Raw genomic sequence first — 23,643 nt, forward strand, 5'->3', positions numbered from 1 at the left:
CACTCCTGTTAAGTCAAACAGAATAAACACACTTTGATTACAGTTGGGAGGCTTAATACAATAAGGAACTAAAGATAGGAAACAAAGTTCACCGAAGGAACAGATGTGGGGGGAAGGGAAGAGGAACAATACAAAAACCAATATAAATAATCACAGAATCAGACTTTTTTCTTTTTTAGCTGGAAGGAATTTAGAAGTTATCCAGTCCCTATCATTTCAGAGAGAAAACACACCTACGAAAAAACGACTAGCTGCTAAAAACCTCAGCCTCCCAACTAAAGCTGGGTTTGGTTTCATTTTTGTCTTTATAGGTGCAGGTTAAGAGCCTGTTAGGTCCAAAATGGTGCCCCGGAAATTCAAGTTAAGTCAAGCCCATGTTGGAAGACCACCAGGTAAACCACCAGCCATCCCAGGACCACAGCAGGCTTATCTTTTCAGTCTGTGGTGGCCCCCAGTACAAATCTAACCAGCCAGCCTATTCTGAAGGAGACCTAGACGAGAAACTTTCCACTTAGGGGGAGGGTATGAGATGGATTTTTCAGATCATTCACATTCTCTGACTAACCTTTATCCTCTGGTCACAGCCTGGACCCCAAAATTGGCCAGAACCAGATAGGCCGTTTGGCATGAAGACAACATACAGCACACACACACACACACGAAAGGTTTAACAGAGAGTCCAGTAATTATAAAAATAACACAGTAGAAATAAAGCTCACTTATGAGAATTGAAGAAAAGATATAATGGCAAGAAAGAAAGAATCTCTACATGATAAAAGACTCCTAATATTCTCATTTCACAGACAACGTAGTTAAGGCTCAGTGAGATGAAGTGATTTGAAAGCTAGAAATAATCTGGAATCCACAAGAGTATCAGTACTCATCATTCACTTAAGATTCCTGAATATCAAGGAGTGAACAATCTATAAAACAAATCAGGGCTACTCTGGGCACACTGCCTATGGGGTAGCCCTGCTTTGAAAGGAGCAGTAAAAAAAAAAAAATTAAAATGAAGGCCTGGCAATGGTGGCTTACACTTGTAATCCCAGTACTTTGGGAAGCAGAGGTGGGTGGTTTGCTCGAGCCCAGGAGTTCAAGATCAGCCTGGACAACATGGTGAAACTCTGCCCCTACAAAAAAATTAAAAAGTAGCTGGGCATGGTGGCATGTGCCCATAGTCCCAGCTACTCAGGAGGCTGAAGTGGGAGGATCTCTTGAGCCCAGGAGTTTGAGGCTGCAGTGAGCCATGACCGTGCCAGTGTTCTCCAGCTGGGGGGACAGAATGAGATCTTGTTTCAAAAAAATAAATAAATAAAAATAAAGTCAAGTCTTCTTTTCCATTAATGTCCAAAGAAGTGTAGGGACTGAGAGAAAAAAAAAAAACATGCCAGGAAAATGAATTTTAGCTTGATGCCCTGATAATAAACTTGCTGCTCTGACAAGATGAACAAAAACATGAAAGTAAGAAAGGAAAGATACTTGAGATTAGAGACATCTGAAAAAACCAGGAAGAATAAATAAAAATTCCCATGAGAGCGCTGTCCGAATGTTGCATATTTTTAGCACTGTATATACCCTTGCTCTGTACAATGCCTTCCAAAGTAATTAAATCTCTAAGGTTGTTCTCACTCAAGGTGCACTTGATAAGAAGTTCAGGGCCCGGGTTCCTTAAGAACACAAGTGCTCCTAGTACCTGGTATAACTACCCTTTAAATCTATTTTTATGCTTTATCTTAAGAAGGCTGGCTGAGTTCATACCTTGGGTTTTCTTCCTGTTTTGCACGAACTCTGAGCACCTCAGGGTGCTGGGTGCTGTGCGGCGGAGGCAACTATTCCTTCTCCAAGTCTCTGGGCCATTTAATTTTTTCTCTTCCTCTAAATGCCAGATGTTCTTCTCTAATGATGAGCTCTGAGGAATCCCCAAATGACGTCCTCCTTGTTCTCCCCTGGTACACTGAGTCTGCAGACCATCCAGAAGGATCCCGCTGCCCCCACGTGCCTTCGTTCTTGGTATGTCAATGCCATTATACTCCAAATTCTCCATCTGATGGAGAGAATCTGTTCCTCTGGAATTACGAGATTTATACGCACAGTTTGCAAATAAAGCATCATAGCCTTTATTTTCTGTATCAAAATCACCCTGATCCATAATATGAGTCTTTGCTTTGGGATACATTTTGTCATTTTGATGAACATTCCTGTCCCCTTCATGGTATTTGATAAATTCCTTATCTTCATTGACACCATTCGAATCTGAAAAGCTCACAGGCTGACCATCAGGATAACTCCCAGGAACATGATATAAATTGCTGTGTTCTCTACAATAAAAATTAGTTGCCCGACAATCCTCAAGATTATGGTTAACATTCTCATGGTCTATATACCACAACTGAGGTTGACCTAAAGTTGCTGAAGAATCATCCAAACCCCTACAGTCAGTCAATTGTTCAGCTTTTTTAGAGTCCTCAGGATTATAATTCAGATTCTTACAGTCTGAGTAGCCATTTGCCTCCCCGTATCCACCAGCTTTCGAGGTCACATCTGGGCTTCTCGTAGGTGAATTATTCTTCGTCCCAGGGCTGGGACTCTCATAATCTACATTTTCTGGACTCCTATAACCATCATGACCTCCGTGGTACACATAGCCCTTTCCACTTTCGCGTGCTTCCCCACAGTCCGTATAGCTTGGTTCACTCTGTTCAAAATCCCAGTATCCACAATCCCTTTTTCTGTAGGGCCGATGCTGCCCCTTGGCCCAGTACCTGGGATCCAAGTCATTTTCTCTGTAGAGTCCATCCAGCACCGTAAGGTTCCTTTTCTGTACACTCCCGTAGTCTTCATACTCCCATCTGGAGTCCCAGTGCCTTTTCTCCTCCACTTCCCTTTCTTTTCCAGCCTTCTGGGCTTCACACATATTCTATGTGCTTAAAGACAAAGGTTTTACTTTTCTTTTCCATGGGCCTGGGCTGGGCTGTGGACAGGTGCAGTCTAGCCTAAGGCTGGATTTGTCCTGCTTAAAATGTCTCCCAAGCATTCCAGACACTCTTCTTGTTGCTCTGGTCGGAGCACAGTAAGATGTGGAGTTATTTCAACCTCAGGATCCAATCAGCGAGCTACTCTATCTTTCTCCAGAGGCCAGAAGATAATGAGTAACTAGTATGCATGTGATTGGAGTTGCCAGCTTTGTTTGGTGTTTCCCTCAAGCTGGTCAAACTGGCTTGGCTGCTTTACTTGCTGAAGATACAGGCATTCTGCTACTCTAAAGGTTTTGCAGGAAAAGTCATGTGAAAGAGAAACAGCCCCCCTTTAGAAGTCCAGGTCAGGTCATATATCAGTCTCCCCTGCCTCTTTAATCCTTTAGTAAGCCACCAGGGGTATAAACAAGTGCTTTCCTTCTCGTGCAGCTCAAGCTGCACCTCCATTCCCCATCCCCCAAGTCCACCTTTCTAATCCTTGAACATCTGAAACCTTTCAGGACTTCATCCCTTAACTTAAAGGCAGGACTCTTCTGAGTGCTTTGCTTTTCTGGAATTCAAGTCACCAGTTAGTGTACACTCCAATCGCAAGCTGCTGAAGCTCCCACCTGCAGACAGTTAGTTATACGACTGAAGGAAGAAAAAGTACTTCCTTTTACTTTGATCTGGTGAGTAGGTGATTTTATAGCGTAAACACTCTTCCCAGAACGGAGTTAGGTATGCTTTCACATTTTCCCAGATACTTGTCATGCCAGGGGAGCATCAAAAACATTCATTTCTTAAACCTCTTTTCTAGTTAATTCATACAACATATTTAAGAAGTCGAAAATGAGGCCAGAAATCAAAAAGGCAGGTAAATGGCTATTTAAATCAACAAATATTAGATGGTTACCTATCATAGAGGAGGCATTGTGGAACAGAAAAAGACAAACAAGTTAGTCCTTGCCTCTTACAATGCAGAAGCAACACGCTTAAAGAAAGATCTAATGTGATAAGTGCTATGGAGCAAAGACAAACAGCAACAGCACCAAAGCAAAGTCCCTGGCATGGCAAGTGGAGGCTTCAGGGAAGCGGTCGGATGTGAACAGTGACTTCAAGGAGAAGCAGGATCTCTGCAGACTTCACATATGGAGCACTAAGAAACGGGGAATCATCTGAAGGATATGATACATGGAAAATAACAGAGGAGGCTGAAGAGATAGGTTGGGGTGGACCCCAGAGGATGTCAATGACATTTATTTTATTCAGTGGAAAGCAAAGAGTCATGAGGTTTTTGAGCAGGGGAAACACATGCTAAGAGACAGGCCTTAATAAGATTACTCTTTTAGCTGTCTGGTTATTTCTTGGATGTCTAGGAATGATTCCTTGAACTTTAATCCTTATTTGTGAAATAATATCCAGAACCCTGAGGAAAACTGTCTTATATGCTTTGTTAATAATTAGATGTTTACTCTTGAGTAACTACTAATTCTCTCTGGGACTCAATCTACCCATCAATAAAATAAGGCGGTTGGCCACAATGACTCCTCAGATTCCCCCAGCATGTTTCTAGATCACCTGTCCCCTCAAACAAAAGGCCAATAAAAAATAAATTGACCAGTGGTATTTATCAGTCAAAGCACATGTGTTGTAAATTTGTGATACCATGAATGTGAGCTCTCAGGAAAGAAGTTCTGACATGGCTCATATGGAAACCTGAATAAAATACTGTACGTGGTCAGGCTGCATAAAGCACATAGTTCCCCTGGCATTTAGAGAGAACCCAAAAGGAGTCCGTGAGGAACCTAGGACTGCAGTCAGACTGCTCGTATCTGATTCTAAGAAGACCTGCACTCCTTCTTACCATTTTATTCCTAACGCATTTCCTGTTCAAATAAAAAATCCAACCAGAGGAAACAAGCAGTGTGGCTGGGATTAATTGTGCATGAGTCAAAGGCTCAGGCTGACCCTAAGGGTCACCACACTTCCTATTTTTCTGTTCTCAAAATCTGGTCTTGCTAGTCCAGAAGTTCCTCATATTGGTATTTCAGAAGTCTGGGAATGACCACTAGTTATTCTGGAGATACCGATCTAATGGAAAAAGTGATCCGTTCCTAAGGAATCACCTAGGATCCCAGGGGAATAGCTTGTATGACTCTTTCTGATGAAAAACAGAGACTTATGCTTCAGTAACAGGTCTATAAAATAGGGGCATTGAGGCAGAATATGGTGACCCACACCTTTAATCTCAGCAGTTTAGGAAGCCTAGGTGGGAGGATCACTTGAGCCCAGGAGTTTGAGGCCAGCTTGGGCAACAAATGAGACCCCATCTCCACAATAATAAAAAAAAAAAAAATTAGCTGGGCACAGTGGCACACACCTGTAGTCCCAGCTACTCAGGAGGCTGAGGCAGGAGGATCGCTTGAGCCTGGGAGGTCAAGCCTGCAATGAGCAGTGATTAAGCCACTGCCCTCCAGCCTGGGTAACAGACTGAGACCCTGCCTCAAAAAATAATAATAATCAAATGAATTTTAAAAGAAAAAGGGTATTGAACTAAATAATCTCTAAGGTACTTTCCAGGTTCTAAGTTGTGCATGTTTTTGAAGATTCACCTTTACTATGTAGAAATAACCAACAAAATAGCAGTCCATCAGGTAATAAAGCTTATCAAAACAGTTACCCTGTTGAAAATAGACAGGAAAACAAGCCTTATTATATGGGTTCATGAGGATCTGGCAAAACAAGGAAAATAGCATAATTCTACAGCTTTAAGAAAGCCAGTTGATTTCAAAGCCAGCAGAGTGGGAGTTATGGCACGCTTTTATTCCTCCCCTTCACCAAAGGCCCGTTGTGTCTGAACAGCAGTCAGTCACCAGTGCATTCCCTCTGTGTTCCCGATGGATGGCCTTAGGGCCAGAGGGAAAAAAATTACTTGTGGTTTTTTTTTCTTTTTTTTTCTTTTAGACAGAGTCGCTGTGTCGCCCAGGCTGGAGTGCAGTGGCGCAATCTCGGCTCACTGCAAGCTCCGCCTCCCGGGTTCACACCATTCTCCTGCCTCAGCCTCCCTGGTAGCTGGGACTACAGGCGCCCACCACCACACCCAGCTAATGTTTTGTAATTTTAGTAGAGACAGGGTTTCACCGTGTTAACCAGGATGGTCTCAATCTCCTGACCTTGTGATCCCCTGCCTCGGCGTCCCAAAGTGCTGGGATTACAGGCGTGAGCCACCGCGCCCAGCCTTGTGATTTTTTAGGACCCCAACTTCTGACCAAGGGATAGGGAATCATAAGTTAAAGGAATGCAGAAATACAGGACCAAGACCCTATTTTTGGGGAACATTGAAACCAAATAATACCAAATTTGTGAAAATATGTTGGGCACCTCTCTCTAAGTCTAAAATCTTACATTAGGTGCTGTATAGTATATAAAAATACAAGTGTCAGAATTCGTGATATAGACAATAATTTCTTTTCTAGGCTATAGACAGCCAAGATGAATGTGAGCTTCTAAGGTTTTTTAGAGAAGCAAGCCAAGGTTTCAGATGGAGAGACAGTGTAACAGGAGTAAGGCTTTGGGGTTAATAATGATGTGGCTTCATAACAATAAAAGCCTCCTTGTGTGGAATAGGGTCTCGTATTATAGGTGAGATAATATTGGATAGTTGGAGAAGGGGAAGGTTGACTGGATAATCATGAATGTAAGTTTGCTTTGTGGTGAAAGCATAAGTCTTTAGGTAGCTCAGTAAATCTCTACAGAGAGTGTCCAGAGCAAATTTATTTTTTATATATTTTGGGTAATAAGAATAGGATTACTGAAGAAGAAGCCATTAGCAGTAGGCTCCTTGTGCTTCATGGTAAAAGTTTGGCCCGGGGAGGGAGATGATAAAACTGGTACATTTGTAATCTTGATTTGTCAGGAATCATTTGGTAGACTTGAAGAAATAATGCCTGGGGACAAGATTTCAGAGGGTGAGATGGTGGGAATTGGACCAGGGTCATAGCATAGAGCAGTTAGTAGAAGGAAGAGGCTGGGCACAGTGGCTCACACCTGAAATCCCAGCACTGTGGGAGACTGAGGCGGGTGGATCACTTGAGTCTAGGAGTTCGAGACCAGCCTGGGCAACATAGTGAGACCCTGTCAAAATAAAAATTAGATATGGTGGCACATGCCTGTAGTCTCAGCTACTTAGGAGGCTGAGGTGGGACAATCAGTTGAGCCCGGGTAGTCAAGGCTGCAGTAAGCCGTGATTGCACCACTGCACTCAGCCTTGGTGATAGGGTGAGACCCTGTCTCCACAAAAAAAAAAAAAAAAAGAAGGAAGAAATATTTTGAAAGAAGGAATTAGAAGAAAAAAGGAAATTAGCAGCAAAAGTCAGTTTGGAAAGCAGAATGTAATGAGTTTATTTGGGAGTTGGAGTTGAAGAATAATCATCATTAGCAAATGAACATCAAGTGCTTGCCATGCAAAAGGCATCATACCAGACTCTTGAGATACCAAAGAGAAGGTGGTATCTACCATTAAGGAACCTATAACCCACTTGTGAAAATAAGACAGATTAAGTTTTTTTTTTTTCTTATTTATTTTATTTTATTTTTTAGAGACAGGGCCTCTCTTTGTCACCCAGGCTGGAGTGCAGTGGTCCGATCATAGTTCACTGTAGCCTTGAACTCTTGGGCTCAAGCAGTCTTCCCACCTCAGCCTCACTAGTAGCTGAGACTACAGGCAATAGCCACCTTGCCTGAGTAGACTTAAATTTTTTGTTGTTGTTGAGATGGAGTTTTGCTCTCGTCACACAGGCTGGAGTGCAGTGGTGCAACCTCAGCTCACTGCAACCTCTGCCTCCCACGTTCAAGCCATTTTTCTGCCTCAACCTCTCGAGTAGCTGGGGTTATAGGCGTGCACCCCGCCGCCCAGCTAATTTTGTATTTTTAGTAGACACAGGGTTTCACCATGTTGGCCAGACTAGTCTTGAACTCCTGACCTGAGGTGATCCCGCCCACCTCGGCCTCCCGAAGTGCTGGTATTACAGGTGTGAGCCACCACACCTGGCCTAATTTTTTTTTTTTAATCAAGAGCATATACAAATCAAGAGCATAAAAGATAACCCGGTTTTCCAATGTGCTTGACTATAAAATGACTCATAGGATTTTGCCAGGTGCTTTGCTACCCAGATCTTATTTTACCTAGGTCAGGTGCATTCCTTGAGCACCTCTGACTTGGGTACTGAGTGAGAAGGAAATTTTAACTATAAAAGTATAGGTAAGATTAACTTTAATCTTAACTGTAAGATTAAAATAGATAATCTACAAATGAACATCTTATAATCAGATAAGAGTTTGTTATAAAACAATTGATGATAAAATTAGAGTAATTTTTTCAAAATTAAATCATAAATCATATAGAACTGAATTTTAATTTCATTTTTCCAGAAACATATACTGTGCTCTTATCCTTTCTTTACCTCAACTTCTACAATAAGACAGATGCTAACTGTTCAGCTTACATTTTGTGAGGATAACCTGAAAATTGGTTATTTTCAAAAACAAAAGTGGTGATTATTGGTACCTTCTTTTAAGATCTCATTATAATATATTTTCAGGATAGGGACAGTTCAAGAAGGCCTCTGGAGAACATGATTGGACATTCATTGCCCATACCCTTCATCTCCAACAAAGAACCTTTTACTGAAGATTTCTTTTTTTTTTGAGACATGCTCCTGCTCTGTTGCCCAGGCCGGGGTGCAGTGGTGCCATCACAGCTCACTGCAGGCTCAAACAATCCATGTTTCTATTTTCCCTCACAACTTATTTTTTCCTTTCCTCAAATACTTGATGTGCTATTACGTGCCTTTTGGATTCTTTATTGACTTACTGAATAAGCCTTTATTTATTTACTGGAGTTAGGGTCTCACTCTGTTGCCCAGGCTGAAGTGAAGTGGTATGATCTAAGCTCACTGCAGCTCTGAACTCCTGGGCTCAAGGGATCCTCCCGCCTCAGCCTCCCTAGTAGCTGGGACTACAGGTATTTGTCACCGTGCCCAGCCCAAACGAAACTCTAGATTGTCAAACCTTCTTTTATTTCTTATTCTTTGAGACGGAGTCTTACTCTGTCACCCAGGCTGGAGTGCAGTGGCATGATCTTGGCTCACTGCAACCTGTCCATCTCCAGGGTTCAAGAGATTCTCCTGCCTCAGCCTCCCAAGTAGCTGAGATTACAGGTGCCCGCCACCACCCCAGCTAATTTTTATATTTTTCAGTAGAGACGGGGTTTCACCATGTTGGCCAGGCTGGTCTTGAACTCTTGAACTCCTGAACTCCTGACCTGATCACTCCTCAAGTGATCCGCCCATCTTGGCCTCCCAAAGTGCTGGGACTACAGGTGCACCAGGCCCGAATGATCCTCTATATTGTCAAACCTTCTGATGTCCACTTGTTCTGGTCCCTTGTACCTCCTCAACTAACAGCAGCAGCAGCAACAGCCCTGGCAGCTACCATGTTTTCAGTGTGTACTATGGGCTACGATCAGCACTAGGAAGTTGGTAGAGGTTTTCCATTTTCACTACCCTCCAAGGAGGGTATTTATTATACTTGTTTTACCACAGATAAAGAAACAATCTGCGAGTGTGAATAACCTGTCCAAGATCACATAAACTAGTACACGGCAGGGCCACAGTTTGAACCCAGATCTGTTTGATTTCATGGCACTAGACTAAGAAGAATATCTCAAAACACAGTAAATCTTAATTTCCCTCAAACCAAGTGAACAAACAAATAGACAGTATCCCGGCCTAATTCAAAAGTGGACCACTACCGAGGCAAGCCACGTACACCCCAACACCACCATTCCCTCTTTGTTTCCAGTCCTGGCCGACCAACCCTGCCCTCAGCTGGGCCTCACCAGCCAACCACCATAAGCACACAGAATGGCAGTGACACACAAGACAGCCCAGCACTGAGTGACTCAGTCATTACAACCTATCACCTAAACCCAATAAAGATTGCGATTTGGTGCACCAAACCAATAGGAAGTCAACATTATTCAGGAGGACAGCTTTCACCACAAGTTAAAACAGAGCAACAGTGTAACACAGAGAGCACTGGAGACCAAATGAGGAAATGACACCTGCCTTCTAGAAGTTCAATTTCTGCTAATAACCAGTTTTCAGGTATGATTACCCTCTTTGGCTGTCACTTTCCTATGTAGGAAATGTGGACATTAATGATTTCTCTGCCACTTTAAGTCTACAATTCTATGATCTTGCTTATTTCTAATCCAATTAAAAGATTAAACTTTCTCTGTTATGGAAAACAAAGTTCTCTAGCAACTTGAGATCTTTGATAAAGCTAGCAAGATAAGAAAAATACACATAATAAATCAACCAAGAGAAGAGATAAAAAGAGAGGACTAAATTATAGGTAAGGATCCTAGTTATAAAAAGAAATTATTGGCCAGGTGTGGTGGCTCAGGCCTGTAATCCCAGGACTTTGGGAGGCCAATGTGGGAGGATCACTTGAGGTCAGAAGTTCCAGACCAGCCTGGCCAACATGGTGTAACCACATCTCTACTAAAAATACAAAAAATTAGCTGGGTGTGGTGGCAGGAGCCTGTAATCCCAGCTACTCAGGAGGCGGAGGCAGGAGAATCGCTTCAGCCTGGGAGGCGGAGGTTGCAGTAAGCCAAGATGGGCGCCACTGCATTCCAGCCTGGGTGACACAGCGAGACTCCGTCTCAAAAAATAAAAAAAAGAAATTATAGTTGGGCAAGTGGAGAGTGAACAGTTGGTTACAAAAGGGGGCTTCCCCCTCCTTTTCTAAGTCCGATTGCCTTTAGGACATTAAAGATAAGCAGTTTGCATAAAGAGGTAAACTCCCTGAGCTTTTACCTCCACACTACTATGACTCAGATCTAAACAAAAGCTGTGAATGGGTTGCCATTTTTGAGTAATAAATCTGTGTACAGAGAAAGTGGCAGAGGCAAAAGGGAGGATGACTTTTCTACTTTTCTCGATGGTAGGACTGCTGGTGAAATAGAACCCTGTAGACAGCCATCCCTCCTTCAGCACTCCCTCTCACTTTACACAACAGTCACACTCCACTGACTCTTTTCAGCAGTCCTGAAGCACCACCTCACCGTGATGTTTGCTATTTGCTCCTAGTGGGTGGGCCATCATGACTATCTGTGTGATGCCCAGAGTGGATAGACTGCCACCTATTCTAGAAGTGAAGATGGAGAAGTAGGATTTGGAAGAAGAGAGAAGGTAGAAGGGTAAAGGAAAAAAAGGGAGAAAAGTGTGCCAAAAAAAAAAGAGCAAGATATGTAACTCCCTAAACTTTTGTGGATTCTCTGTGACTGCCCATGTTGTTGCTCCACTCTGAGGGTCAACAACTCCTCATTCTCTAGGATTCTGCCCAGTGACATTCTGATTCCTATAGTTCTTGCTATTTTCCAGAGCACCTTGCAAATATCTCTCTTGGCTAACCTATGTTGTTACTTCATTATACTTGCTTACCTCCTTTTATTATACTGAAAGTTCCTTGAGGGCAAGGATGGTCTAACTTGTCTTCCTATCTCTAGCACAGCTCTGCAGATGGTAAAACCTCTTTGCAAAAATTATAACACTGAGAAAATTATAACAGTGAGAAAATTATAACAATGAAAGAGATTGGATCTAATCAACCCTCATCTTGTCTTTAACCTCCAAACTGTCCTTGATCACTCCTGGGCTTGGCCTAAGCCAACTGTGGGAGAAATTTAGTTTACAGTTGAAATGGAAATAGCCCCTCCACAAAACTAAACCACTTTTGTAAAACTAATGAAAGATCATCAAGTCGGAAGGATGAGAGGAGCCTAATTCTGCTAAGATACAGACATAAAGGATTACTAGCCATTATTTAGAAGGTAACAAGATTTGCAACTTCTGCAATTACCCCTGCAGATAACACCATTATTGTAGAACCTAAGATTAATCTTTTGAGATGTCTTTTCAGGCTTTTGCATTTCTGAGGACTGATGGCTCCACCTGGACCTGCCAACCAGTCCTGTGGTCCCACCCAGAAAGGGACTTGGTACAGGAGGACCATTGTCCACACCCTTATGGTTGTATCCCCAACCAATCAGCTGCACCCATTCCCCTAGCCCCCTGGCTGCTAAACTGCCCTGGAAAAACCTCTGCATTTTTTAGACTGATTTGAGTAGTAACTCCATCTCCCACATGGAGTGGCCAGCTGCATGTCAATCACTCTTTCTTCATGCAATGGCCTCAGTGAATTGGTTTTGTTTGTGCAGTGGGCAGGAAGAATCCATTGGATTATTACAATGGGGTACACAGTAGGTATTTAAATGTTTAATGAATCAATGCACGTAGCATTTATTTGGCACATGCTAGATGCTAGGTAGAGGGCAATCTAGCTTAGAGGTTAAATGCACAAGCTTTGATAGCCCTGGACTTAAATCCTGACTTTGCCACTTACTAGCTGTATAATCTTGGGGAGGTTATTTAATCTCTCTAGGTTTGTTTCTTCACCTTTCACCATCAAACCTACCCTGCTACCTGCCTGTGAACCCAAACACTCTGCCTCCCTCCTTTAACAATGGAGGAAGTGTCCCTGCTCTGATCCCAGGCCAATCTCTCCGTTGGCTTGCCGGACCCCTCCCCTCCTGACTACTCACTATCTAATAGCAGTGAGGCCTCCTCTCCCTGCTTCTTCAATCTGCCCATTCTAGTGGATCAGTCCCATGCGCTTATGAACGTGTGCTAATGTTTCTCATCTTACAAACGACTTCTGCTGGCACCTCAATCCAACGTCCCCTGCTGCCACTACCCTGTTTTTTTGCTTTCTTTTATAGCAAAACTCTTTGAAAGACTTTTGAGCACACTAAATGCTCAATGCCTCTCTTCCTTACTTCTCATTTTCTCTTTAATCCACTCCAATAGGGCTTGCATCCCAACATCATCCCTTCAGTGAAACTGCTCTTTACAAGGTCACCAAATCCCACAGTCATTTTGGAGACTTCACCTTACTTGGCCTCTCGGCAGCTTCTGATCCTGTCACTTGCCCTTTCTTTTTCTGAGACAGAGTCTAACTTTTTCACCCAGGCTGGAGTACGGTGGCGCGATCTTGGCTCATTGCAACCTCCACCTCCCATGTTCAAGTGATTCTCCTGCCTCAGCCTCCCGAGTGGCTGGGATTACAGGCACCCGCCACCACACCTGGCTAATTTTTGTGTTTTTAGTAGTGACGGGGTTTCACCATGTTGGTCAGGATGGTCACAAACTCCTGACCTCAAGTGCTCCGCCCATCTCGGCTTCCCAAAGTGCTGGGATTACAGGCGTGAGCCCCCGCACCTGGCGTCACTTGCCCCTTCATGAAACCGTTTTTCCATTTGGCTTTCCTTCTCCTTGGCTGGTTGCTTCTTCTTTGCTGGCCCATCTCCCTTGTCTTCCATATTCCTAAAGATTGGAATGCCCCAGGGCTAAGTTCTAGATCATATTCTCCTATACGCCCAATTAACTGGCACACAGCAGGAATTCAAGAAGTATTGATATGACCAGAAATGTGGTTGCTACTTGCAACTCTAATCCTTCCAGTTGCCTAACCTCAGGGTTACCCCTCAGGGTTACCCTTGACTCTTCTCAATTTTTTTTTTTTTTTTTTTTGAGATGGAGTTTCACTCTTGTTGCCCAGGCTAGAGTGCAATGGCACGATCTCGGCTCTCCGCAACCTCCGCCTCCCAGATTCAAGCGACTCTCCTGCCTCAGCCTCCCTAGTAGCTGGGATTACAGGCATGTGCCACCACGCCCGGCTAATTTTGTCTTTTTTAGTAGAGACAGGGTTTCTCCATGTTGGTCTGGCTGGTCTCGAACTCCTGACCTCAGGTGATCCGCCCACCTTGGCCTCCCAAAGTGCTGGGATTACAGGCATGAGCCATCACGCCTGGCCTCTTCTCAATCTCTTATACCTCACATCTAATCCACCAGCAAGTCCTACTGGCTCTAACTCAAAATATGCTGAGAGCTGAGCACCTCTCATCATCCCTACTGCTGCCATCCTGGTCCAAGCTGCTGGTATCCATCCCTTGCCTGGGTCACCGCAGTAGCCTCCTAACTGGTCTCAGCCTCTGCCCTGTGTCTCTTCTATGTATTCTCTTCTGTTAAATTGTAGGTCAGGTCATATTATTCCCCTGCTCAAAACCTTCCAGTAACTTCTCTTCTTACCCTAAATGATGAACTACAACTGTGCCGTTGCTCTAGCTGAACCGGTCTCCTTGCTTTTCCTCAAACATCTAACACACTCTCGTTCTTGCTGTCTTATCTGTCTGGAACGATGCCTCCCACCCCCAGAAATGGTTTGGCTGGCCCCCAACAATCTTACTCAAACATTATTTTTCAGAAGGTTTTCTCTGATTTCTATTCTCCATAGATTGTTTTCCCTTCTGACAAAAAGGCAAAAAAATATACTTAGAGTTTTATTTACTTATTGCTTGTTTCTTCCCATGAGGGCAGAGATTGCTACTGTGACTCGAGAGCACTGCCTGGAATACAGTGGGAGCTCAATCATACTGGTTGACTGATGACTGTCCTGTCTTTTGGGTCTTATTACATCTGGTAAAGTGAACAGTAAAAGGAGGCAGCAAGCAGCTCAGGTAGGGGTGTGATGGTGGGAACGCTCGCAACTAAGGGTCTCAGGCTATCTGAAGATGAATTATTTTCCTGTGCTGCAAAGCCTCAGTGCTGCAAAGCCTCAGTGAAATCTGAAACCGATACTTAAGTACCTCGATGCATTCCAGCTTCTTCACCCTGTGCCTGGAGCTGAGAGTGCGGAAATGTTCACAAGGCCATCCTACAAACTGCTAAGAACAGTGACTCACAGGTCAATTATACCTCAGTTCACCATTCTAAGCTACATTTCTTGACATACATTCAACCATCCATCCTAAAATCAGAAACTAGTTTCTCTCCTGACTTAACATAGCCTATTAACGGGTTCTGATGATGGCTGCTGTCTTATACTAGGATAAAATCCTTTAGAAGTAACTCTGAGCTCATTTTTACTGAGCCAACACCCTCAACCAGATGTTACACAAGTTGAAGATACTTGCTTTTTTCCTACGTACTGACAAACTAGAAAGAAAGATTATTATTTCCTTTACATAAACTTTCATTATCTTGAAAGACCACAGAATGGGCCGGGTGTGGTGGCTTACGCCTGTAATCCCAGCACTTTGGGAGGCTGAGGCGGGCAGATCACCTGAGGTCAGGCGTTCGAGACTAGCCTGGCCAACATGGCAAAGCCCCATCTCTACTAAAAATACAAAAACTAGCTGGGCGTGGTGGCAGGCACCTGTAATCTCAGTTACTTAGGAGGCTGAGGCAAAAGAATCGCTTGAACCCAGGAGGCAGAGGTTGCAGTTAGCCGAGACTGCACCACTACACTCCAGCCTAGGTGACAAGAGCGAGACTCTGTCTCAAAAAAAACCAACAACAAAAAAACACAGAATGATTTGGCTATTTAATTCTATTATCTCTTACTAGTTTGAGAAGGAATTCTTGTGTGTGTGTGGTTTTTTTTGTTTGTTTTGAGCAATTTCACTCTGTCACCCAGGTTGGAGTGTGGAGTGCAATGACACGATGACAGCTCACTGCAGCCTCGGCCTCCTGGGCTCACCCAATACTCCCACCTCAGTCTCCCTAGTAGCTGGAATTACAGGTGTACACCACCACATCCAGCTATTTTTGTATTTTTTTTAGGAACGGGGTCTCACCATGTTGCCTGGGCTGGTCTTGAAGCAATCCTCCCACCTTGGCCTCCCAAAGGGCTGGGAGGCATGAACTACCACACATAGGTATAAGCCACCATGCCTGGCTGAGAAATAATTCTTATACCTAAGGGATTCCAAGGAGGCTGCAGAATGACAAATTGCTTCTGCATATAAAACAGTTACACTTTAAAATTTTAAAAATCTGTCTAGAATATTATGTATCACTTTAGTATAAAGATGTTATTGTTCCATATCAGTCATTCTCCAGCTTGTTAATCTACTGGCTGTCTTTAGTGCATCTTAGATGCTACCCAGTAGACTGGGGAATATTATTTTCCTGAAAAACATGTTCTGATTTAATTTGCAACAGACATCACTGAAAATTACTTTTAGAGTCTCTGGTCAACCTTCCTTTGACATTACTTTAAAGGCCAGAAAGAGGGAAGTTTAGGAGCAAGGTTCCTGACTCGCTCTGTAGTTTGGCATCCACTGCACTGATTTAGAACAATGGGGTTCCGGAACTGACCCACACCGAAAGTAGCCATTGGTCATGATTCCAAGGTAGCAGGAAAGAGCATAATTAGCTATAGAGGTCAATATCAATATCATCACTGGGGTTTCAAACACACATAAATATGAATGATAATATGACTATGTTTTTTTAAATTAATCAACGTGTAGCCAGTGCCTGGCTCATCGTGTGTGCTCAAGAAATATACACTGAATAAAGAAATGAATGCACACCCTCTTTTCAAATTCAGGTGTGTGAACCTCACCTAGAGATAGGGTAGCACTAGGTAGTCTTGATAAGAGCTTCTAAAAATAATATGTACTGGGAAACCTGAAAGTCTGAGAACTAACTCTTAATGTTTCTACTGCTTTGCAAGTCAACCTGTTCAGACTTGAAGGTAGTGTGCTTGAGATCGGAACCTTAACTTGTTAATTAGCAACTCATTTGACTGGAAGCTCCTTGAGACCAGTGAGCACATCTATAATGTTCATCGCTATGTACCCAGCCCTTAGCACAGTGCCTGGCACATGGTAAAAATAAATGAGTATTTCCTGGATGAATGAGTGATTGACCTGAATACCACACGGAAGGCCACAAAATGATGTTTCATTCCCCAACACACAGCAATCATAAATACTGTCTAGTATTCTACCCTGACTCTAGACGATAATTCCAAATTTAAAACTCCTAATTCTCAGTTACAGCCAAAGACTGGCTTATCTAAAACTAATACTGGACTTTTTATTTCCAATAATTGAAGTCTACGTTATTTGGATCAGTCTCTCATAGAAAAAAAAAAATCTTTAAAATAGAAATCTAAAAGGAGACCTTTTCTGTAATAAGCTAAGATCCTAAAGGACTCCCAAGGGTAAATCGGAATTGGGCCAGCCCTCTTGCTAAATTACAGCTGAGTTCCGATACCTTGGTCATCCAAGGTACAAGGTACACTGAGCCTTGAAATTGGTTTAAGTTGGACCTGGGCTGAGAATGACTAGTGTTTGTTTCCATGTGGAAATTCCTTCTCAGCATTTCTTAGGAAATTTATATGTCTTTCTAAAAAAAAAAAAAAAAAAAATCAGCTGAGGACTCCAGAAAACGAGAGAAGGTACTAGGATTCTCCTGGGAGAATAAAGCCTAACAATAAATGCAGAGACATTAAGAGTTTAAAGAAATCCACCAATGTCAAGTTGACACAAGAACAGAGAATACTAGCACGCAAAGTAAAATGTTAAAGGTGACATTTCTGGGAATGAGGACAAGAGTGGGTAGGAGGGCCAGGGTCTAATCAGTTAGCTTTGCTCATAGTTGTTGCTGTGTAATACATGTGTTTAGAAGAGTGTGTGCTCATGGCCCTGTGTGTTGCCAACAGTGAGTCATTCTTGCAAATAAAATAAAGATTAATAAGCTTACTTGTATAGTATGCTTTATACAGATCTTATAAGGGTAGTCTAAGAAATAAAGTTTTGCAAACAAAGTAAGTCCTTAAATTAGCAATTCTGACACATGATTCTGTATAGTGCTAAATCTTGCTCAGAGAGGCAAATGTTCCATTATTTGAATACCACCCAGTAATGTTTGTCCAGTGTTTTCCACTGCTTAATATTTGCTATATAGTTCTTTATAAATGTTTTAACAGAAGAAATGCAAAAGAGAAGATGTGAATATTGTTGTGAAATATCCCTACACAAAATCAGGAACACATCTAAAATCTGAATTAGCACAAGCAATATCAATTTCAATGACAAAGCCAAAATCAGAACAAGCAGAAAAAATGTTTTCAACATTAAAAAAGAAAATGAGCTTTCATGAGACAACATGCACCCGAACAGCCCTACCCAGAAATGCTTTTTTTTTCTTTTTTTTTTTTTAATTGAGACGGAGTCTCGCTCTGTTGCCCAGGCTGGAGTGCAATGGCGCGATCTTGGCTCACTGCAACCTCTGCCTACTGGGTTCAAGCCATTCTCCTGCCTCAGTCTCCCAAGTAGCTGAGATTACAGGTGCACACCACTATGCCCTGCTAATTTTTTGTATTTTTAGCAGAGATGGGGTTTCACCATGTTGGCCAGGCTGGTCTCAAACTCCTGACCTCAAGTCATCCACCCGCCTCGGCCTCCCAGAGTGCTGGGATTACAGGCATGAGCCACTGAGCCCAGCTCCGGAAATGCTTTTGAATACACACTTAACAATTCCACCAACATAAACATAAAATGAAAACCTTTTTTTGATGTGTGAAATATTAGTCACAAAACAAAGATCAACACTATCAGATAGAGCAACTAATGCTCTGTGTATTTAAAATACTATTTAAAGGCATGTAAACCGATGGAACAGAATAGAAAATCCAGAAATAGAGCTGCACACCTACAACCAAGTAATCTTCAACAAAGTTGATCAGAATAAGCAATGGGGAAAGAATTCTCTATACAATAAATGGTACTGGAAAAACTAACCATACGCAGAAGAATGAAACTGGACTTCCATCTCTCACCATATACAAAAATTAACTCAAGATGGATTAAAGACTTACATGTAAGGTCTCAAACTACACAAATCCTTGAATAAAACCTAGTTAATACTCTTCTAGACATTGGCTTAGGCAACCTGCAACAAAAACAAAAATTGACAACTGGAACCCAATTAAACTAAAGAGCTTCTGTACAGCAAAACAAACTATCAACAGAGTAAACAGACGACTCACAGACTGGGAAAAACTATATGTAAACTATGCATCCAACAAAGGCCTAACATCTAGAATTTATAAGGAACTTAACAAGAGAAAAAACAACCCCATTAAACACTGGGCACAGGACATGAACTGATACTTCTCAAAAGAAGACATACAAGCGGCCAACAAATATATGAAAAAAATGCTTAACATCACTAATCATCAGAGAAGTGCAAATCAAAACCACAATGAGAAACCATCTTACACCGGTCAGAATGGGTATTAAAGTAAAAAAATAACAGATATGTTGGCATGGTTGTAGAGAAAAGGGAACACTTACACACTGTTAGTGGGAATGTAAATTAGTTCGGCCCCTGTGGAAAGCAGTTTGGAGATTTCTTAAGGGGCTAAAAGTAGAACTACCATTCGACCTAGCAATCCCAGTATTGGGTATATGCCCAAAGGAAAATTCTTCTACCAAAAACACACCTGCACTCAGTTGACTCCAGCACTATTCACTATAGCAAAGACATGAAATCAACTTAAGTGCCTATCAACGGTGGACTGGATAAAGAAATCCTGGTATATACACACCATGAAATAGTATGTAGCCACAAAATAGAATGAAATCATGTCCTCTGCAGCAACATGGATGCAGCTGGAGGCCAGTATCCTAAGAAAATTAAGGCTGAAGCAGAAAAACAAATATCACATGTTTTCACTTATAAGTGGGAGCTACATACTGGGTACACATGGACATAAAGATAGGAACAACAGACACTGGGGACTACAGGACAATGGAGGGAGGGAGGGAGGGAGGCAAAGGTTGAAAAACTGCCTATTAGGTACTATGTTCTCTTACACAGGTGATGGGATCAATTGAAGCCCAAACCTCAGCATTATGCAACATACCCTTGTAACAAATCTGCACATGTACTCCCTCAATCTAACATTTAAAAATTAAAATAAAATTCTATTTTAAGAGTAATTTAAAATACTAAATATTTGTGGTATTTCTTTCAATTTTTAAATAGTTTTTGACATTTATCTTGCACTAATGTTTTTCTTTTAATGTTTTATATTATCACATTAATTTTCTGATTTTATAAATCTTCTACAGGTGTGTAAGATATTAAGGTTAGGAGAAGCTGAGCAAAGTATATGGAAGCTCTTATTTTTGCAGCTTTCTATAAATCTAAAATTATTTAAAAATGAAATTTAAGAATGTTTTTAAGATGTTGATGATAAGCTACGTATGTGTAGGGGCACGGGATATGGGAAATCTCTGTACCTTCCTTTCAATGTTGCTGTTAATCTAAAACAGCTCTTACAAAAAACAAGTCCTTTAAAAAAGTCTATTATCAGGTAGAGAATATTTTTACATGTTATTAAAATATATAATCATATCATAGCATTGTGGCTCACAACAACAAACCGTGCATTTATCATATACAAATATAAAACCTCTGAAAATGTTACTGTAATACTAGCACAGGAAAACTTGTCACCTTTGATTATGATTTCTACTACTATTCAAGAATGTGTAAGTAAAAGTTTTTAAAATACAAGGCTATAATTTAGGAATTCCCAGGAATTCCAGCTTCTTACTCCTGAATCTCAAATATCACTATCCTTCAGGAATTTGAAAACATTAGTTGACTACAAACAACTGACAGAAACAAATGCAAATTCCTTCTAGAGTTCAGGTGTCTTCACCTCAAGTCTTAAGATTTTCCAAATACTATGACCAGCACATAGTAAGATAACCAGACACACAAAGAACCTAGACCACAAGAATGAGAACCCATGTGACATCAGAAACAGTCCCACTAAGACTGAATATCTTGGAATCATACATATAGACTATAAAACAGCTATGCTTACCATATGGAAAGAAAATAAAAACCAAGGCCGGGCATGATGGCTCACATCTGTAATCCCAGCACTTTGGGAGGCCAAGGCAGGCGGATCATTTGAGGCCAGGAGTTTGAGACCAGGGTGGCCAACATGGTGAAATCCCATCTCTACTAAAAATACAAAAATTAGCCAGGCGTGGTGGCAGGCACCTGTAATCCCAGCTACTTGGGAGGCTGAGTCAGAAGAATCGCTTGAACCCAGGAGGCAGAAGTTGCAGTGAGCCGAGATCGCGCCATTGCACTGCAGTCTGGGCAACGAGAGTGAGACTCCGTCTCAAAAATAAATAAAATAAATAAATAAATAAATAAATAAATAAATAAATAAATGCAGAGTTTTAAGAAGAGGCAGTAGCTACACTAAAAACCTCACTGTGGGTCTGGCACAGCACTGGTCTGACAAGGGGCCTGGCATCTCTGCACTGACAGTTACCAGGTCCCAAGTAGACCAGTTCAAAGTAGCAACAGAAGTAGGAGATCTCTGAAAAATCTGGGAGGTAGAGCAGGCAATTCAATTCAAATCCATTCAGTTAAACTCAACTCCCTTCATTAGGTAGTTGAGTCCCTACTATGTATAGAACATCATACCAGGTGTGTGGGAAATGACACACTGAATAATAGATAAAACCTGTCTTCTCAGTAAGCATATTAACAACTAAATATAATATTGATCAGAATTAGATAAATGCTGTATTGAAAGTTCTTTAAATCTTAGCCCTTAAATTTAAAATTATAACTTATACAGAACCAGATTAGAGGAGTAATGCCTGGTGCTCAAATTGGTTAATTTCCACCTCTTGAGGGATAGCTTATATTGTTGGATACACCTTTTATGAAGACAGAAAAAAATGACCTTATGAGAAATTGGCTGTTACGGCAAGGAGTAAGTAATTTTATCATATTAGCAATAGATATTATCAAAACACCTTTTGAGAAATCAATCAAATCAACATTAACATACCCAATACTGTATTTGGTGGATTCAAATTTTACAAAGTCTTCCCGAAATAGACTACACCCACATTAAGTCTTTCACAGTACTAAACAGCAATTTTTTTTAGAAAGTCAGAACACTTGCTGAATAAACTAATTCTGAAAATGACGGTCTGGTGAATAAAAAAGAACACCAGTTTTATGTAGTACCAGTCCATTTACCCATTTAAAAACGCTGCACACGCAAAAAATAAAAATAAAAACACTGCAGTGTTCTTAGGCACAGAAGACATAACATTTTCCATGGAACACTATTAATTCTAAAAAGTACCATTACTGGGAAATTCCTGCTACCTGAAATTTGGGAGTCTTTTATTCTCCCACCTATATATCTGATATGGTTTGGCTGTGTCCCCACCCAAATCCCATCTTGAATTCCTACATGTTGTGGGAGGGACCTGGTAGGAGGTAATTGAATCATGGGGGGCAGGTCTTTCCTGTGCTGTTCTCGTGACTGAATAAGTCTCAAGAGAGATGATGTTTTGAAAAACAGGAGTCTTCCCACACAAGCTCTCTCTTTGCCAGCTGCCATCCACGTAAGACGTGACTTGCTCCTCCTTGCCTTCCACCATGATTGTGAGGCCTCCCCAACATGCGGAACTATAAGTCCATTAAATCTCTTTCTTTTGTAAATTGCCCAGTCTTGGGTATGTCTTTATCAGCAGTGTGAAAATGGACTAATACAGTAAAATGGTACCAGTAAAGTGGGGCACTGCTGAAAAGATACCCGGAAATGTGGAACTGACTTTGGAACTGGGTAACAGGCGGAGGCTGCAACAATTTGGAGGACTCAGAAGAAGACAGGAAAATGTGGAAAAGTTTGGAACTCCCTAGAGACTTGTTGAATGGCTTTGACCAAAATGCTGATAAAGATATGGACAACGAAATCCAGGCTGAGGTGGTCTCAGAAGGAGATGAGGAACTTGTTGGGAACTGGACCAAAAGTGACTCTTGTTATGTTTTAGCAAAGAGACTGGTAGCATTTTGCCCCTTCCCTAGAGATTTGTGGAACTTTGAACTTGAGAGAGATGATTTAGGGTATCTGGCAGAAAAAATTTCTAAGCAGCAAAGCATGCAAGAGGTGACTTGGGTGCTGTTAAAGGCATTCAGTTTTATAAGGGATGCATAGCACAAAAGTTCCAAAAATGTGCAGCCTGACAATGTGATAGAAAAGAAAATCCCATTTCCTGAAGAGAAAAACTGGCTGCATAAATTTGCATAAGTAACAAGCGGCCAAATGTTAATCCCTAAGACAATGGGGAAAATGTCTCCAGGGCATGTCAGAGGTCTTCATGGCAACTGCACCCATCACAGGCCCGGAGGCCTAGGAGGGAAGAGTGGTTTCCTGGGCTGTGCCCAGGGTCACCGTGCTGTGTGCAGCCTAGGGACTTGGTGCCCTGTGTCCCAGCTGCTCCAGCCATGGCTGAAAGGGGCCAATGTAGAACTCAGGCCATGGCTTCAGAGGGTGCAAGCCCCAAGCCTTGGCAGCTTCCACATGGTGTTGAGCCTGCGGGTGCACAGAAGTCAAGAATTGAGGTTTGGGAACCTCTGCCTCGATTTCAGAGGATGTATGGAAATGCCTGGATGTCCAGGCAGAAGTTTGCTGCAGGGGCAGGGCTCTCATGGAGAACCTCTGCTGGGGCAGTGCAGAAGGAAAATGTGGGGTCAGAGCCTTCACACAGAGTCCCTACTGGGGCACCACCTAGTGGAGCTGTGAGAAGAGGGCCAAAATCCTCCAGACCCCAGAATGGTAGATCCACCAACAGCTTGCACCGTGTGCCTGGAAAAGCCACAGACACTCAACATCAGCCCGTGAAAGCAGCCAGGAGGGAGGCTGTACCCTGCAG

General features: G+C 42.2%; 1 protein-coding gene across 6 annotated transcripts in view; it reads right to left on the reverse strand.

The window, feature by feature from the left end:
* The window catches only part of DNMBP (dynamin binding protein), a 134,690-nt gene that overhangs the window by 53,917 nt on the left and 57,130 nt on the right, over window positions 1-23,643 (reverse strand). The window contains exon 1 of one of the 6 annotated variants that reach the window (XM_024253970.3): window positions 1,759-2,974. The exons of the other annotated variants lie outside the window; for them this stretch is intronic. Within the exon in view, the coding sequence (XP_024109738.2) occupies window positions 1,759-2,914 (1,156 nt within the window). The 5' untranslated portion in view covers window positions 2,915-2,974. Of the gene's footprint in view, window positions 1-1,758; window positions 2,975-23,643 lie in introns of those variants that run through there. 6 annotated transcript variants of the gene reach the window in all.

Source organism: Pongo abelii, chromosome 8, assembly GCF_028885655.2.
Source record: "Pongo abelii isolate AG06213 chromosome 8, NHGRI_mPonAbe1-v2.0_pri, whole genome shotgun sequence".
In the NCBI taxonomy this organism is placed as follows: Eukaryota; Metazoa; Chordata; class Mammalia; order Primates; family Hominidae; genus Pongo; species Pongo abelii.